The sequence below is a fragment of the Peromyscus californicus genome, unplaced genomic scaffold (genome assembly GCF_007827085.1).
Source record: "Peromyscus californicus insignis strain IS unplaced genomic scaffold, ASM782708v3 Scaffold_6__1_contigs__length_162567912, whole genome shotgun sequence".
Taxonomy (NCBI): Eukaryota; Metazoa; Chordata; class Mammalia; order Rodentia; family Cricetidae; genus Peromyscus; species Peromyscus californicus.
Window position 1 is genome coordinate 138,329,053 of NW_026294584.1, and position 17,494 is coordinate 138,346,546.

Genomic DNA, 17,494 nt, shown 5'->3' on the forward strand with positions numbered 1-17,494 from the left:
GCCACTATAGAAATGATGGATTGAGGGATATCTCTAGATAGCTCCACATGGCTTGTGGAATGATTCAAACAGAATCATTCATCTTGCTAGCTGAAGGAGCATCAAAGCTTACATCCAAAGTTAAGAGATATTTATGGTGGTGACCTGCCTCTGTTTAGATTTGGGGCAGATTTCTGTTGATCTAGGAGACATCTGAGCACTCCTACCCTGCCATTCTGCTGAAGTCACTCTTCTCTGATTATTTCTTTCTTCCTTTTCATTGAATTTATTTATTTTTTTACTTTTCTCATATATGTAGGTATGGCATATGTACACGGGCTCATGTGTGTGTAGGTGTACATGTACCTGGGTTCATACTCATGTGGACACCTGAGACTGATGCTGGGTGTCTTCCTCAATCACTCTCCACCTTGGGGCAGAGTCTCTTGACCTCGCTGCTTTGACTAGTCTGGATAGCAGCGTACCTGGAGGTTTCACTGTGCCTGTTTACTGTGCTGTGATGACAGGCAGGGAGTTAATGTGTCAAGAAAAAGAAAACGTTACCAAACATTCAGTGAAATTCATCCTGTGATGACTCAACTTCAACAATACTAGTTCAGATGGATAAAGTTTGTTACTTGATTTGGCCAGTGTTCAAGGCAAGTGAGACATCTTAGTTTGGCCATTTGAGGCCAACTTTGACAGTGGTAATAATAGGAAAAGGCCTTACTAGGCATACATTGAGTGTTCTGAACCTGCTTCTCAACCAAGTACCTCACTATGTCAGTCGTAGACCCAAGGATAAGTGAGCTACCTCTGAATTTGAAAGGTTCTGTTGGAAGATTTTGTTGACAAGAATCTCTGTTGTTTGACTTATGTCTCACAGCTGTTCCTGTGTTTGTTCAGATTAACATATAGACAGTATGAGGTATCCTAGATAACACAAACCCATCTTTCCATGGCTAGTAAAGAAGCAAGGATCCAATGTTACCCTTTACCATTTGGACTAGTTGTGTGCTTGTTGCATTAAAAATAACACATTATTCAGCCTTTGAACACTACCTGAAAGGGCCACCGGGTGCTAATGAGTAGTTGTGATTTCAGTGGAACAAAGGCTCCTGTACTTATGATAATGCTGCTAACTTCTAGGGCTGTGGAAAGCTCTACTGATATGACTAAATACTATTCATTGGCCCAGAATCCTTGGTTTGACATAAATTGACAAGTCCCTGGTAGATTGCCAACTGTGAGAAATCCTGATATGAACAGTGTGAAACGGGGTATGGTTTCAGCAGAGTAGACAAGCAGAGGAGGCAATAATGAAAACTGTATAAACTGCTTGTGGACATGTAGCTTGGGCCATTCTTTGGAGGAGAATGTACACATTATAAGGAGGCGGTGTGTTTGACCAAGGTGAGTGCATGGCTATGGAGATCATGGCGGAAGGCTGAAAGGAAACTAGGTCAGCATGAGACCAAAGGAGATGCTTCTCTCAGGAGTCAAGGTACTGACTGATGTGAGGAGGGGACCCTCACAGACACCCATAATCTCCATTAATTTTAATAAACTCTATCAGATTTCCCTTTGAATATAGCAACATAAGGTGTATGTTTTATCAGTGAATAAGAAGTATGCCCAGGAAATTAAATAAATAGGATTACAAAATGTAGTAAAATTCTAATATCAAAGGAAGGGGGGATGTTTTATATCCAACATGTATGTTAGGAGAGAGTGTCCATGGGTGACAGCTTTAGTGTCTGAGTAAAGCCATCTCTGACATAGAAGGAGAAGCATTTTCAAGGACAATGTCTTTGGCTAGGGTAATGTTGCATAAGGAATTGTCATCACCCAATAGTAACATCTGATATCACTGTGATGCCATCTAGGATATGAGATTAGGAGGATATCACTTTCAAGGGGGAACCAACTTAAACTGATATGGGGCTCTAAATCATAAGCCAACAAAAGCCTCAAACCAGCTGTAATTGTCACCAGAATGGGGCACAGGTGTACCTGAATGTTTGGAGTAGTTTATGTTCAAATTGGTTGCACATCAAAAAAGCAGTTGAGGTGTTCTAGAGAGCAATCTGTGGTCAATCGGTCTCAGAGGAGTGTGGCCTCTGTGTGGTCACCAGCTCTTTTGGGATCAGATATAAGATTGAAAATGTGTCAAGAGCATGGTAAGGCCTAAGACAAGATGGAGAGTGTTCTAGAGACTTATTTGTTGTACTGGAATTTGAAAAGGAGTGGGAAGACATAGATCCAGTTCAACCATTGTGTAGAAACTATCATGAAAGTTCTACTGAATCCATCTTCTAAAGATCCAGCCTGGGCTAGTCTTAGTAAAATGTGTGACTTGGGTTACCTCCAATGCCATAGTTCAGCAGGGAATGGATGTCCTGGCAAGCCCTTTTCCTTTGGATTTAGTATGTGTGGAGATTCGTACGGTTATCATTCATGTTTTTAAAGCCTTTGATGTGAGACTTCTAGAAGATTTTACCATGAAGGCAGCTTTTAGGCAGTGGCTCAGTGGTTTACAGTAATAGAGAAGTTAGGATAGACTTCTAGTTGGCCAGCATCTCCAGTGCCAATAATGGCGGTCTTGAGGGTTGCATAGCATGCAACTTCTTTGGTCTTGTCCTTTACTGGAGACATTTTGGGGGAAAGGTGGAAGTCAACAGCTTCTTCTAATTTAAATTTGTCAACAAATTAATGAATGTAAAGCTGGGCATGGTGGCATGTGCCTGCAATCCCAGCACTGGAGAAGCTGAGGCAGGAGTACTACCTCAAGTTTAAGGTCAGCCTGGGATACCTAGTGAGTCCCAGGCCAGTCTGAGTGCTACACTGGAAGTCCTTGACTCTTCCTTTATGGAGCCATTGCTATTCATGACCAATCTATTGGTGTGGAAGTGCAAAGGCCGCCTGTTGAACTACATTCTCATGATCAATAGACATATTCTGTTCTGGAAATAACGTCAAAAGTGCAAATAATGACAAAACACCATGATTTGTGTGCTTTCGTGTTTTCACATAACTATGTCACCATTACTATTTCTTGTCTGTGTTTAATATATTAGTCAAAAACAAAATTCAAGGACTGGAGAAATAGATCAAGAGTAGACACTTGCCTAGTATCTCCAAAGCTCCATGTTAGAACCCCAGCACTGAAAAAAGGTAATAAAATAAACTTCAAAAATTAAAAGTAGGGTCTGGAAAGATGGCTTAATGCTAAGAATACTTGCTGCTCTTATAGAGGACTAAGTTCTGTTCCCAGTACCCACATGGTGGTTCCTATAACTCCAGGTCCAGGGGCTCCAAAGTCCTCTCCCAGACCAGACTCTGTGGGTACCCATACACATGTGGTACATATATATATACAAGCAGGTAAACATATATATCATAAGTAAGAATTAATTGATCAATTAGTTAAAATATTCAATCAACAAGAGCATGATGAATACACTCGTTAGTTTTTGTAAATCTATGGAAAGTGTTAAATTTTCCTTTGGTTGTTTTACGTCCCAAAGTGGGAGGGGGAAGAGGGCGAAGGCAAAAAGGACTTCTCCTTTGGGCTTGACTCCTCCCTCATTCTGGAGCCTTTCCGTTCTTAAGAACAAGATGATTATTTTCATCCGTAGTCACCCATGTTCTACGGAGAACACTTCTATGCAATAGCACAAGGAGACAAAAGAGCCATCGAAATCATTAAGCTTTGGAAGGGGCACACTCAGAATGGTTCTTCTTAAAGATGCTGGATCGCCTGGTAAACATATCTCATTTATATTTATTCTTTAGTGGAGTTTAGAGATGTTCTGACAGCCAGTGGATGTGATTGGCACTGGAGAGCAAGGAATATAAAGGGGCATTTGGGTCCTATGGAAGTGCTTCTCAGCCATAGATCCCAAATTGAAATAGTAAAGATGGAAGCATTGTTTGTACTGATTTCATAAAGTTGATGAGGTGAACAGTCAGGTCAGGGCCTGAAGTAAGCAGAACTATCCTGAGTATAAAAACAGGAGTTGTCCGGAGGGAGAAAGTGTGGGAATCGATAATGATTAAAACTTGATTTCTGACTTTGGAGAATTTTGCAAGTTTAGAGAACCAACTCGGTGCAAAATTCTGCTTCGTGCTGTGCATGGGCCAGCTAAAATCATTCCTCAGTTTTATATGAGTGCTGAAGTGTGGTCACTATGGAGCAGCGAGCTGCAACAGGACTAAGCGTGTTTGCTGCTGTGTGTGGAGAAGAGAGGTTAACTTTTGGGTATTTGGGATGCAAAGCAGACTGTTTGTCACACTGTTGAGAATGCTATTTAACAAATACTGTTGGTGGAACAGTCATGACATTAGAAATATCATCCGTTCTCTCAGGAAACTTACTGTCTAACTGTGTGGACCGGGTAGACATGGAGGTGGAGGTGTGAATCATTGATGCTGAGAAGGTGGAGGGACAGAAGTTCAGAACCCTGTCCCGCAGTGTACAGAGAGCGTGCTCCATGTCCAGTTTCATGGATGCCTCTTTTAACCGTGCAGCTTTAAGACCTGCCTTTAAAATTTGCTTCCACACCCTCTGCTCTCGCAAATCCCCACTCCTGGGCTGCACATAAGCAGATGTATTTTCAAAGCTGTTCCATTGACACTGTGTTCTGGGTCTCTATCTTTTCTGTTTGCCTTCCGTTTGGAAGGAAGGGTTTTTTTCTTTTTATTGGTTTGGTCTTTGTCAGACCCCAAAGCGGAACTTCTTCTTCTCCAAAGTCTCTCATTAGTAAGCTTCACTTCTGTGCTTTGTCTCACAGGTTATAGAGGATTTGTCCACTTAGGCTACTTCATCGTGGCCACAGTCTCCCTTCTTGGCGCCTCTGCTGTCACCAGTTCTCCTGGTGAGTCGTTCATCAAGTTTACTCATGGCCTTATCCCACTCTCGTGTGAATCGTCAGACAAATATCACACAAAAATCACAGTTCCCTGTGTGTTAAGTAGCATCTCAAAACCCATGCGCCACAGAGTTGGAGAGCAAGATATTAAAAGCACACAATAATATCCCATGCAGGAGACACTGAATTCTTAGCATGGTCTTCCCACACACAGAACAATCCCTGTTACCAAAAAGATCGAAAGCAGTGTGTGGCTGACTGAAAGGGAAGAGGGAAAGAAAGCGCAGAGTTATTGGGACAAAAAGGCATTCTGGAAACACTTTAATAAATCCAAAACCTAAATTTTACATTTTAAAAATGTAGTGCAGGAAGCCAGGCTGGCAGGACCACTGGGTTCCTCAGTTAAGCCAAAATAACAGGAAAAAAAAATCTGAGAGAAGGAGGGAGGGAAATGCTCATTTTGTCACAGAATATAAAAGGAAAACTATTCTCTCGATTTCTGCTTTAAGGGACTGGTTTTAGTAGATTTCAGCTACTCTGTAAAATTTTACATAAATATGTGAAAAGGATATTTCATTCCCTTCGGCTTGTCTTCCCATGCCCACATCGTCATCATCGACTTCATTTCTATTGCGTTTACGATAGGCAGAAACAAAGGCGGCTCATCCTGTAGCACTGTGCATCTTGTTTGAGAAGGTAGACATTGCCACTGGTAGGGGGACCCAGACGTACAATTAAAACCCCATATATTACTGTGCTGTTAGCTTTCCCAGTCTTGCCATTGTCCTGCTTGAAGCCTGTGGTACTAATAATTCTACCTGGATACTATGAGATAGCATTCTCCTCTTGTACCATAGTGGGGTCAGGATGGGTCTCAACTCCGACACTAAATCACGTGTAAGTCATCTAAACACTGATCCTGCTCTCGGAGCCCCTGTTAAACATCATTTGCCGTGTTCAACTGTTACTGCAGGAGGAATGAAAAAGGAACTGAGACTAACCGGTGGGGAAAACAACTGCAGCGGGAGAGTGGAACTGAAGATCCAGGAGAAGTGGGGAACAGTGTGCGGGAACGGCTGGAGCATGAAGGAGGTTTCCGTGGTTTGCCAGCAGCTGGGATGCCCAACTTTTATCCAAGCCCTTGGATGGGCTAACTCCAGCGCAGGCTCTGGAGACATCTGGATGGATAAGGTTTCCTGTACAGGGAATGAGTCAGCTCTTTGGGACTGCAGACATGAGGGGTGGGGAAAACATAACTGTACCCATGAGCAAGACGTTGGAGTGACCTGCTCAGGTAAGGCTTACCTACGTCAAAGCAAATGCCACGCACACATTTCCAACTCAAGTCACAGTGTCCATCTCTTGGGAAAAAAAAAAAAAGCGCTGAGTCAAATTCTAGCACAATCATTCACTGATGCTGTGATTTCATGCAAATTATTTTAATCTTTCTAAGCTTCTGATAGCTCAATAATAAGACACTTGCAGAGCTCATTGCACACTGATATAGAACAAGTGCTGAAAATGTTAGTTTCTTCACAAACCCCCATATTTCATTACCATGTTGACTCAGCCATCTTCATCTCTTCCTCCACCTCCTCATTTTTTTAATTATTCATCTTTATGATGGAAAACGAAAGTAGCATTTACAACAAATTACAAAACCATAAGAAATCTTCTGAGGCTCTTACCTGTATAGAGAGCTGATATTCAGCTGTGGCTTCAGTGTAGCAACCTCTGCTCTTACTTTCTTATATAATGAAGAGTGACCTTAAACTTGCTTTTCGAAGTTTATAAGCTTAAAGGTGCGACCAGAACCTAGTAAGAAAAAAGGAGCCAAGAGCCGCTCGAGGACTCACTGGTTTCATGGGGCTCTGCTCTCTGTGTTTGTGAGGAATCACCCTGATTCCTGCTTTAGTCTGCAGCATCCACCTCTTGGGAGATGATGGCACACTAATCAACAGAAAACTGATGCCAGGCCACTCGCCCAGCCTCTGGGCTTCTCACATCTTGGATTCGAAGTCTTTCTAGGTGATCAGCATTATGTCCAGATACCAAGTCTCAGGTCACTGAGCCATGAAATGGGCTAATGATGATAACATGTAGTGTTTAAATGTGCAAGGATTGAAGAACATGGCACGTGATGTACTTATGTATACTTCGATTGTGACTTCTTATTCTTATTAATTATTATTACTAATTGCCCATAATGAGAACAAGCCTTGATGAGTTGAGGTCTTTGGTTGGAGCTTACAGCTCATAAAATTCAATTTATTGTTCAAGAAAGTGCTTCTAAACATTCTGTTCGACTGCACCTTCTCCAGTGTCCCCGAGTTCAACCAAAGTCTCCCTTCTTTATGTATTTTACACCTTATAGAAACACATGGCATGAGAAGCACATTTCACTGCAAAAAAGCAAACAAACAAACAAAAAAACCTCCTCTTTTTGCTGAAAATGATAATAAATGCCTTGGGGAAAACACAAACTTTAATTCAGAAAATGGAAATATATTATTTTTCCATAACTTTTAAGAACTTGATAACACATAATGTTTTGCAAACTGTTGTGTTAAATTTAGGCATTTTAATCTTATTTTTTTTTTATATATTTTTCAATGTCAAATTCAGCATCAATTGTTCATTCTCAGAACTCGTTTGCTATGGAGAGGTTAAGAGAAGGGATCTATGTGTTCAGTAAATAACCATTTTCTCGTTTTCAACAGCTGGATTAGAAGGCCAATTTCCTTTTTTCAGGGTGTGTGTGTGTGTGTGTGTGTGTGTGTGTGAATAATGAGTCATATTGATCTTTTCTATACCAAAGAGTATCTCTACCACAATTTCCTTGGAAAGTAGATGTAGAGGAAAATCCTTATTGTTCATTGGATTTTAGCAGGTCAAAAATTCTCTAGTATGTGGAAATGGGCAGTACCTAAAAGCCAAACACTATTTTTTTAAGAATTGCATCCAATTCCAAGTATCCAGGAAACCCGAAAAGATGAATTGCTTATGAATGGACTTCACTTCCTAACCCCGGTCTTTTCTCTAGATGGATCCAATCTGGAGATGAAACTGGTGAACGACAGGGCCCACCGGTGTCTAGGAAGGGTGGAGGTGAAGTTCCAGGGAAAGTGGGGAACAGTGTGTGACGACAACTTCAGCAAAGATCATGCCTCTGTGATCTGCAAACAGCTCGGGTGTGGAAGTGCCATTAGTTTCTTTGGCTCAGCTAAATTTGGAGCTGGTTCTGGACCAATCTGGCTTGACGATCTGGCGTGCAGTGGGAATGAGTCGGCTCTCTGGGACTGCAAACATGGAGCGTGGGGAAAGCACAATTGTGACCATGCTGAGGACGTTGGAGTGGTCTGCTTAGGTAAGGACAACTCCAGCCTTTCTGTTCTCTGTGACAGACAGAAGGAAAAGGTACTGGGATTGTGAGCCTGAGTCCTTGAGAACATAATAAAGTCCAGTCAGCCTCCATCACCTCATGACTGTCTCATTTGGGGTCCCAGCTCTAACACTGGTGGGTTCACTAACTGAAATCAGGAAATTGAAGTAATTGTAGGGGGGCCAGAGAGGCTCTGAAGAGATGGCTTGGTGATTAAGAGAGTCCTTACTGCTCCTGCAAAGAACTGGGGTACAGTTCTCAGCACCCATATGGTGACTCACAACTGCCTGTCGCTCCAGTCCACAAGGTACAGTCCTTTCCCCTGATCTCCAAGGGTACTGCACACACATGTGCATATACATATGTTCAGGCATACACATATACATGTAAAAATTTCAAAATAAATAAACAAGCAATTAAAATAGTTACAGGAAAAATAATAAATAATGAAATTTAGTCCCATCATAGGGAGAGTGTTTAGGAAACTCTGATGAGGATTGAAGATGGGGTGAAGAGGGGCAGGGGGCCTAAAAGAGCCAGCAGTAAATTTTGTAAATCTTTTGTACATGTGAATATTATATGCTGAGCACATTTTCCCCTCATAATCTCTTATCTTTTCCTTGTCTTTCTCCATCCTGTTAGTACTCTGTCCTTTTAGACTGTTTTATTTCTACTTTCTTGTCATTTCTAGGTAGAAGATAGAAAGATGATTGATAGACAGGTGATAGATAGATGAAAGATAGATAGACAGATAATAGATAGGTAGATAAACAGATAGATACATAGATATATAGATAATAGATAGATAGATGATAGATGATTGATAGATGATAGATAGATAGACAGATAGATAGATAGATAGATAGATAGATAGATAGATAGATAGAAGATAGATAGATAGATAGATAGATAGATAGATGATAGATAGATTATAGATAGATAGATAGATAGATGATAGATAGATTATAGATAGATAGATAGATAGATAGATAGATAGATAGATAGATAGATAGATGGATGGATGGATGGATGGATGGATGGATGGTAGATAGATAGATAGATAGATAGATAGATAGATAGATAGATAGATGATAGATAGATAGATAGATGATAGATAGATAGATAACAGTTGATAGATGATAGATAGATAGATTATAGATAGATAGATGATAGATAGATAGATAGATAACAGTTGATAGATGATAGCTAGATGGTAGAGAGAGATAATAGACAGAGATATAAATATAGAAATATCACAAATATATCATTTTATGTATCTATGTAAAAATCTATGAACCAAAACTGAAATAACATTCACTGTTTATCTTTCTGAGATTGGTTTAAAAACAAACCACCCTCCTCCTCATCTTCTATCATCATCTTTTTAGCCACCTTTCAATCTGCTCCTTCCCAAACCATTAGCTCAAATCCATAGAATTCAATAATAAAAACATAAGTGCCAATACATCAATACCTCACAAAGGCTTGGGCTATCTACAAGTAAGCACTGTTTATCATAGGATAGTCTCCAGAATTAAGGATGGTTCTTTAAGGGGTATTGATTGTTGGAGATGAGAGGAGCAGATTAGGCCTTTCCCCTCCACTCTGCACTTAAACTTAGAAATATCCCATTAGTTACTTTTCTACTGCTGTGGTGAAACACCATGATCAAGGCAACTTAGAGAAGGGATGGTTTATTTGGGCTTAAGGGTCTCAAGGGATAGGAGTCTGTCACCATCACAGTGGGGAAGCATGACAAGGGGCAGACCTGGAGCCTGGAACAGCAAGTTCAGCACTCATATCTTAAAATGCGAGCACAAAGCAGAGAGGTGACCAAATGGGTAAAAACTGCCTCTGAACAAATCTCCGAGACACTTCCCGAAGTAAGTACTGTGTGCGTAAGTCCTTACCCCATACACTTCTTCTGTCTGTAGTTACTCGGAATGGTGCTATAGAGTGGCTGCCTCTGTCCATGTCTCTGCCTCTTTCTTTAACTCGGCTAGAGCTATTTCTAGTCACATGGTCCTTGTCTCCCTTTCACTAACTCGTTGTTTGTTGTTATTGTAGAGGGAGCAGACCTGAGCCTGAGAGTGGCGGATGGAGTGTCCAAATGTTCAGGAAGATTGGAAGTGAAATTCCAAGGAGAATGGGGGACTGTGTGTGATGATAGTTGGGATGGTCAAGATGCTTCTGTGGTGTGTAAGCAACTGGGATGTCCAACTGCTATCACTGCCATTGGTCGAGTTAATGCCAGTGAGGGATCTGGACCTATTTGGCTTGACAATATTTCCTGCAAAGGAGATGAATCAGCTCTTTGGGAGTGTAAACATCTGGAATGGGGAAAGCATTACTGTCATCACAGAGAAGATGCTGGTGTGACGTGCTCTGGTAAGTTAGAACAAAAAGCAAATCAAAGAGGGAAGAACCTGCATTCATTAGAAATAGGAATAAGTGTGAGTTGTGAGTAATGGACATAATTAATTCAGTGTTGGGAATTGTTCCCCAGCTGTGAAGACTCTGACACATTCTTCATAGGAGGGATGCTTGCCTTGATTCTCTGTATTACTATGAGTAATTAATACACATAGAACCACACCTTAAATTCTAAATCTATGTGGGGCGCTAAGAGTGAGCATTTTAAAGGACTATGATGAGCAGCAGGCGTGTGTGTGTGTGTGTGTGTGTGTGTGTGTGTGTGTGTGTGTGTGTATGTCTGTGTATGTGTGTGTTTAGCATTTTTAGTCTTTAGAACTATGTACCATTTATAATATAATTCACAGTTTACATTTGTTTATTAAAGCCTCAAGAAATAGGTAAGCCAAAATTGAGTATGGCGGCATACACCTGTAATCCTAACCGCTCAGGAGAGAGGCTAGGGCAGAGGATGGCAAATTCAAATACTTTTCAGGCAACTTACTGAGACTCCGTCTCAAAACTTAAACCAAAAGTATAAAAAGGCATCAAGCATACAGTCCTCATCTAGTTTATGTAAGGACAAAGGTTTAATCCTCAGGAATGCCAAGAAATAAGCAAGCAAACAATAGGAGGTAGGTAAGTCATAGTTTCTAGTGTCTTGGTATCTGGGAAGGAGGGGAGGACAGTGTTTCAGGACATGGTGTCTCCCCATGTTCCTTCAGCCTGTGCTCATATTTTTTCTGCAGATGGGTCAGATCTGGAACTGAGACTTGTAGGTGGAGGCAGTCGCTGTGCTGGGATTGTGGAGGTAGAGATTCAGAAGCTGGTAGGAAAGATGTGTAGCCGAGCCTGGACCCTGAGAGATGCTAATGTGGTCTGTAGACAGCTTGGATGTGGATCTGCACTCCAGATACAGTCCATAATCTACTCCAAAAGCAAGGCGACAGATACGTGGCTCTTCCCTGGCACTTGTGGTGGAAATGAAACCTCTCTTTGGCAATGCAAAAACTGGCAGTGGGGCGGCCTTTCCTGTGACCACTTCGAAGAAGCTCAAGTTACCTGCTCAGGTAAGACTTTCAATTCCTCTGTTAAGAAGCAGCTTAATTCCAAGGATGCCTGCAGCTATCATGTCCATGACTTACTTTGTTTGTTTGTTTTGTGTTTGTTTTTTCCAGACAGGGTTTCTGTGTGTAGTCCTGGCTGTCCTGGAACTAGCTCTATAGATCAGGCTGGCCTCAAACTCCCAGAGATCCACCTGCGTCTGCCTCCCGTGTGCTGGGATTAAAGGCATGAGCTATGGCTTACTTTTTATGCTTTTTTTCAACCTTATGAATCAAGATGTACAGGTGTATTGCTTGTACTAATCATAGAATTGGGAATTACTTTAAAAATAAACATGACTGCACTATTTTTCTGAAAGGAGTAATGTATTTGACACACACTGTTATGCATGCATATGGGATGTATTGATAGACTATGAATTATCCTTCAACTGAAAATGTAGTGTGGGGGGAATCTGGGGGGATGGCTTAGTAGGTAAAGCACTTATTACACATTCATAAGGACCCGAGTTCAGATTGACAGCACACGTAAAAAGCTGGATGCCACAGTGCACACTTGTAACCTCAGCACTTGAGGCTTACAGCAAACTCTTCTCAAAGTTAGCAAGAGAAGGCTCCCCAAACTTGACAGGCTTCTAGTCTAGCTGCCTCAATCTGTTGTCAAAAGGTACATTTACAAACGTTGACAGGTCCTGATGCTGGCCCCTGCCTGCCTGTCCATTGTTGCTCTCTGACTTAAGGCTGAATGAAACCTTGAGGCTGATGAAAGCAGAAGACTGGAGAGCTGCTTTGCAGGCAGGCTTGCTGCTTCTGTTCTGGAGGACCAATTTCATATTCCGCTTTGGCCGCATTTTATGACCAACTCAGCTGAGGGACAAGACACTCAGGTGTTTCAAATAGCAGTTATTTATCCTTCTTTGTGTATATCATATACTTTGTTACTGAACAAAAGGAGGAAGTCCTAACTAGTTCTTACACTTGTTCTTCAATCAATTTTTTTTGAGAAATCACAAATGCTGATTTAGTTATTTGGCAGATGAAAACTTAACTTTTTAATCAAAAGAACCAAACCCATGCACAAAGTATTAGTTAATGACTCTTACCAAAAAAATCAATGCAGTCATGTGTTTGTCAGGAAGATAAGTCCCTTAAAAAGCTAGGACTCCAATATTTTGACCATCTATACAGAATAAGTGATCTAAAGGAAACACCTGTGTCGTGGATGAATGCATGTTAACAGAGTCACAAAATCAATGTTGAATAAAATGGAGTCCTCCAGGTAACTTGTTTGGGTGCAAGAATTTCCCTTTGGACTTAGATTCAAATGTTTTAGGATTGGGGAATGGAGAGGTTGTGTACAGAAAGGATTTGTTAGCAAGCCAATAACACATTTCCCTCAAGAAAGAAAACACTTTGGGTTTGGTTTTGCTTTTCTCTGGTCGTGTTTTATTTCATTTGAAATGGCTACACATGAATAATCCAGAAGCTACAAGAAACCTAGTTTGGCTTGATCTCAGACTGTCCTGACTTAAAGATTAAAGGCTGCCCAAGAGGACCAGGTACAACTGTAGCTAGTGATGTCTTCTCAACTCAACAAGAAGTTACAGACTTTCCAACTCAAAAATCAACGGTTACAAGGATGACCCTAGCAGTAGTGGAGAGGGTGACTGAACTGGCCTACCCCAGTAATCAGATTGGCGAACACCCTAACTGTCATCATAGAGCCTTCATCCAGTAACTGATGGAAGCAGATGCAGAGATCCACAGCCAAGCACCAGGCTGAGCTCTAGGAGTCCAGTCAAAGAGAGAGAAGAGGGATTCCATGAGCAAGGGGCATCAAGATCATGATGGGGAAACCTACAGAGACAACCAAACCAAACTAGTGAGAACTCGTGACCTTTAGACCAACAGCTGGGGAGCCTCCATGGGACTGGACTAGGCCCTCTGCATAAGCAAGACAATTGTGTAGCTTGATCTGCTTAAGGGGTCCCCTGGCAGTAGGATCAGGATCCATCCCTGGTGCATGTGTTGGCTTTTTGGAGCCCACTACCTGTTGGGGGGACACCTTGCACAGCCTTGATGCAGGAGGAGAGGCTTGGCCCTGCCTCAGCTGAATGTACCAGGCACTACTGACTCCCCATGGGTGGCCTTACCTTGTCTGAGGAGGGAATGGAGGGTGGGTTGGGGGAGGAGAGGCTGGGTTCCTGATCTGAGTTCCATTTCTTGGTACTTGGCATCTCTTTTGTTAACATTCTAAAGGCCAGCTACACTAGATGACATACAAATTTGTTTTCTTTCTTGGTCCTGGAAGCACAGGTCTGGGAGCATCATGTGGCGCTGCCCTTCCTGCTGGCCGAGGATGAGACAGTGTTGTGTAGTGAGAGGCAGAGCTGACAGTCTGTCTATGAAGTGTATGATAGAGCCCTGTCAGAAAGGAATGGGAAGAGGACAGGAAAGTCACAGACAGCAAGAGCAGTGGGTTCTCTTAAACGTTTGGTGTTCATTCAGTGTTCAAAATGAAACTATGTTGAAAATCTACTGGCAGTTGATAAGGCTGGTGTAGACTTAAGATTGCAGCAAGGGGTGGGCTGACCGACAGCCAGTGAACAAACTGTGTTATGAGTAAATGCAAGTGACATACTAGAAGAAAAGGGCAGTTCTGATCTTAGTTTTCTTCAAAAACCAAAGCTCTAGAATTTTCTTAGGAGGACAGGTGAGAAATGTGAGATCCTCAATTTGCTATGCTCAGTCTAGGCAGGAAATCCAGGAGACGTGGTGTGGAAAATTGCCGAGAACATGCCAGGCACCTAGTCCCACCATGAGTGAAAATGTGGAGATTGTACCACTCACAGAAACACTATTATTTTTCAGGTCACAGGGAACCCAGATTGGTTGGAGGGGAAATTCCATGCTCCGGTCGTGTGGAAGTGAAACACGGCGGCGTGTGGGGCTCCGTCTGTGATTTTGACTTGTCTCTGGAAGCTGCCAGTGTGGTGTGCAGGGAATTACAATGTGGAACAGTCATCTCCATCCTAGGGGGGGCACATTTTGGAGAAGGAAGTGGACAGATCTGGGCTGAAGAATTCCAGTGTAGTGGGGATGAGTCTCATCTTTCACTGTGCCCAGTGGCACCCCCTCTAGAAGAGACTTGCAGCCACAGCAGGGATGTCAGCATCGTCTGCTCACGTAAGTTGCACAAAAATGTCTTCAATTTGCTCCTGTGTTATGAAGAAGAGAGGTTTAGGGAGTCACAAATGTCTTTTCCAAAACCCCGTCTCCTTTCAGGATACACAGAAATCCGCCTGGCAGATGGCAAGTCCTCTTGTGAGGGAAGAGTGGAGATCAAGGTGCTCGGAGCCTGGGGACCCCTCTGCAACTCTCACTGGGACATCGAGGATGCCCATGTCTTATGTCAGCAGCTCAAATGTGGAGTTGCTCTTTCTCCTCCAGGAGGAGCACACTTTGGGAAAGGAACTGGTCAGGTCTGGAGGCACATGTTCCACTGCACTGGGACTGAGCAGCATATAGGAGATTGCCCCATGACTGCTCTGGGTGCACCAACCTGTTCTGAAGGACAAGTGGCTTCTGTAATATGCTCAGGTGAGAGAATGAAGGGCAGAGCCAATGATGAGCCTCTCCACAGTGATGTGCCTTAGAATCAGATGGGCCTGAGGGGGATGAAGCAAAAGAAAAGGAAACAGTCCATCTGGGGGTTCATAGAACATGTGCTAGAATAGTAACTTCATTTGTCTTATTAGAAAGTAAGTGAACTTGATTTCCATCAACCCCATTGCTGTCTAGGGCTTACAACAGTGGTTCTCAACCTTCCTAATGCTGCAACCCTTTAATGCAGTTCCTCAGGTTATGGTCACCCCCAACAATAACATTGTTTCTTTGCTACTTCATAACTATAACTTTGCTAATGTTACAAATCATAACATAAATACCTGATATGCAGGATATCTGATATGTGACCCCTGTGAAAGGGTTATTCGGTCCCCCAGAGGGGTCACAACCCACAGGTTGAGAACCACTGGCTTCCTGTCTCTTACGCTTTCTCAAAGCACCCGCTTCACTTCCAGGTGGCCCATCCATTCCCCCTTTTCTCTGTGACCATCCTCCTTCCTCTTTCTAAAGCTATGTCTGTCCTCAAACCATCTGTAGGACTCTCCATGTGACCCTCATTCTTCACCATAACCTTTTGCCTTACATGCCTGAAAATTTTGCTGTTTCAGGAAACCAGTCCCAGATACTGCAGCCATGTAGTTCATCATCTTCGGTCCAGACAACAAGCTCTACCATTCCAAACGAAAGTGATGTTCCCTGCATAGGTAAGAATTTGTGATCGATCTATGAAAATGATCTGAATCCTTTACAAAATGCACTTTACTGTTGTCTTTTCTCTTTGCAGCAAGCGGTCACCTTCGTTTAGTAGGTGGAGGCAGTCGCTGTGCTGGGAGAGTAGAGGTCTATCACGAGGGTTCCTGGGGCACCATCTGTGATGACAGTTGGGATCTGATTGATGCCAGTGTGGTGTGCAAGCAGCTGGAATGTGGTGTGGCTATTAATGCCACAGGTTCTGCCTACTTTAAGGAAGGAACAGGGAATATCTGGCTAGACGAAATCAACTGCAGTGGCAAAGAATCTCACATTTGGCAATGCCGCTCACATGGCTGGGGGCGCCATAACTGCAGGCACAAGGAGGATGCTGGTGTCATCTGCTCTGGTAAGTTCTGCACGTAGGTCCTGGTCACAACTGCATTTAAAACGAACAAGGAGCAAACGGTAGTGAATATCAACCTGAAATATTCCCTCAGTAGTCTGTTCAGTTATTTCCAAAGTCAGGAGCCCTAAAGCATTTGCTTGACGTGTTGTTACAACCTCATGTGTTGGCTAGTATACTGTAAAGAGTGAAATACAGAAACGAGTCTGAGTATCACAAAAATGATAGCAGTGAAGTGTTTTATAAATATATGTGGTGTCAATGACTCACTTGATAGTTATAATATTAATAAGGCAGACTAGAAAGAACAAAAAGAATACTATATAATATTTTCAAAGAAAAGAGATAATACCATATTTAAATAAATCTTAAAAGCAGATAAATGAATTTTATTTGCTAGCAAGGCAAATACTACCATAAAGAAGTCTCACTTTATACACATAACAAGCTTCAGAGACTTTCACAAACAAGAAAAATGCTTCCAGTTGCAGTGTGTTGAGGAAGATAGTAAAGTAATAAAATGAAACAATTCTATATCAGAAGCAACTGATCCCTATTTAAAGGCAGAAATCTGCTAGAGGGCATCTGTTGCAAAGTAGTGTGTCAAAAAGGAAATATTTCCCCTTAAGATAATGTACACAAAATGTTGGTTTTAGCACCTGGTCCATTAAATGTTCAGTATCAAAGACATTGCCTCAAGCCCCATACCAACACTAAGAGTTTGAGATGATGCATGCGCCTAAGACCTGACTTGAACACAGAATGGAACGTTTAGGCACTGTGACTTCACAGCATATTCCTAAAATGCACAGTTTATGTGTCAATTAAAAACAAACAAGAATCGAATAAGACTTCTCAGGTTAAAATTACAGTCATTTAGAGAGAAAAAAATCCAAATTCTCTCATTGAAAAGAGCTCAAAGGAGGCTTTGAATCTCACAAGCATCTCAGAGCTCTGGCAGTCTTCAAAAGAGATCCCTGAGTACAAAACTCCAGATTAAAAAGCCAAATGGTATATAGGAACTAATTCTTTATTTTACTAAATGTAGCTGAAGTTATCCTGT

At 42.1% G+C, this 17,494-nt stretch overlaps 1 protein-coding gene across 2 annotated transcripts in view; it reads left to right on the top strand.

Moving 5' to 3' along the window:
• Positions 1–3,632: 3,632 nt before the first annotated feature.
• Cd163 (CD163 molecule) overlaps positions 3,633–17,494 on the top strand; it is a 28,009-nt gene continuing 14,147 nt past the window's right edge. For both annotated transcript variants that reach the window (XM_052721192.1, XM_052721193.1), the window contains exons 1-10: positions 3,633–3,742; positions 4,773–4,856; positions 5,824–6,144; positions 7,894–8,217; positions 10,300–10,620; positions 11,394–11,714; positions 14,580–14,894; positions 14,994–15,308; positions 15,944–16,039; positions 16,120–16,434. In XM_052721192.1, the coding sequence (XP_052577152.1) occupies positions 3,712–3,742; positions 4,773–4,856; positions 5,824–6,144; positions 7,894–8,217; positions 10,300–10,620; positions 11,394–11,714; positions 14,580–14,894; positions 14,994–15,308; positions 15,944–16,039; positions 16,120–16,434 (2,443 nt within the window). In that variant the 5' untranslated portion in view covers positions 3,633–3,711. The remainder of the gene's footprint in view (positions 3,743–4,772; positions 4,857–5,823; positions 6,145–7,893; positions 8,218–10,299; positions 10,621–11,393; positions 11,715–14,579; positions 14,895–14,993; positions 15,309–15,943; positions 16,040–16,119; positions 16,435–17,494) is intronic.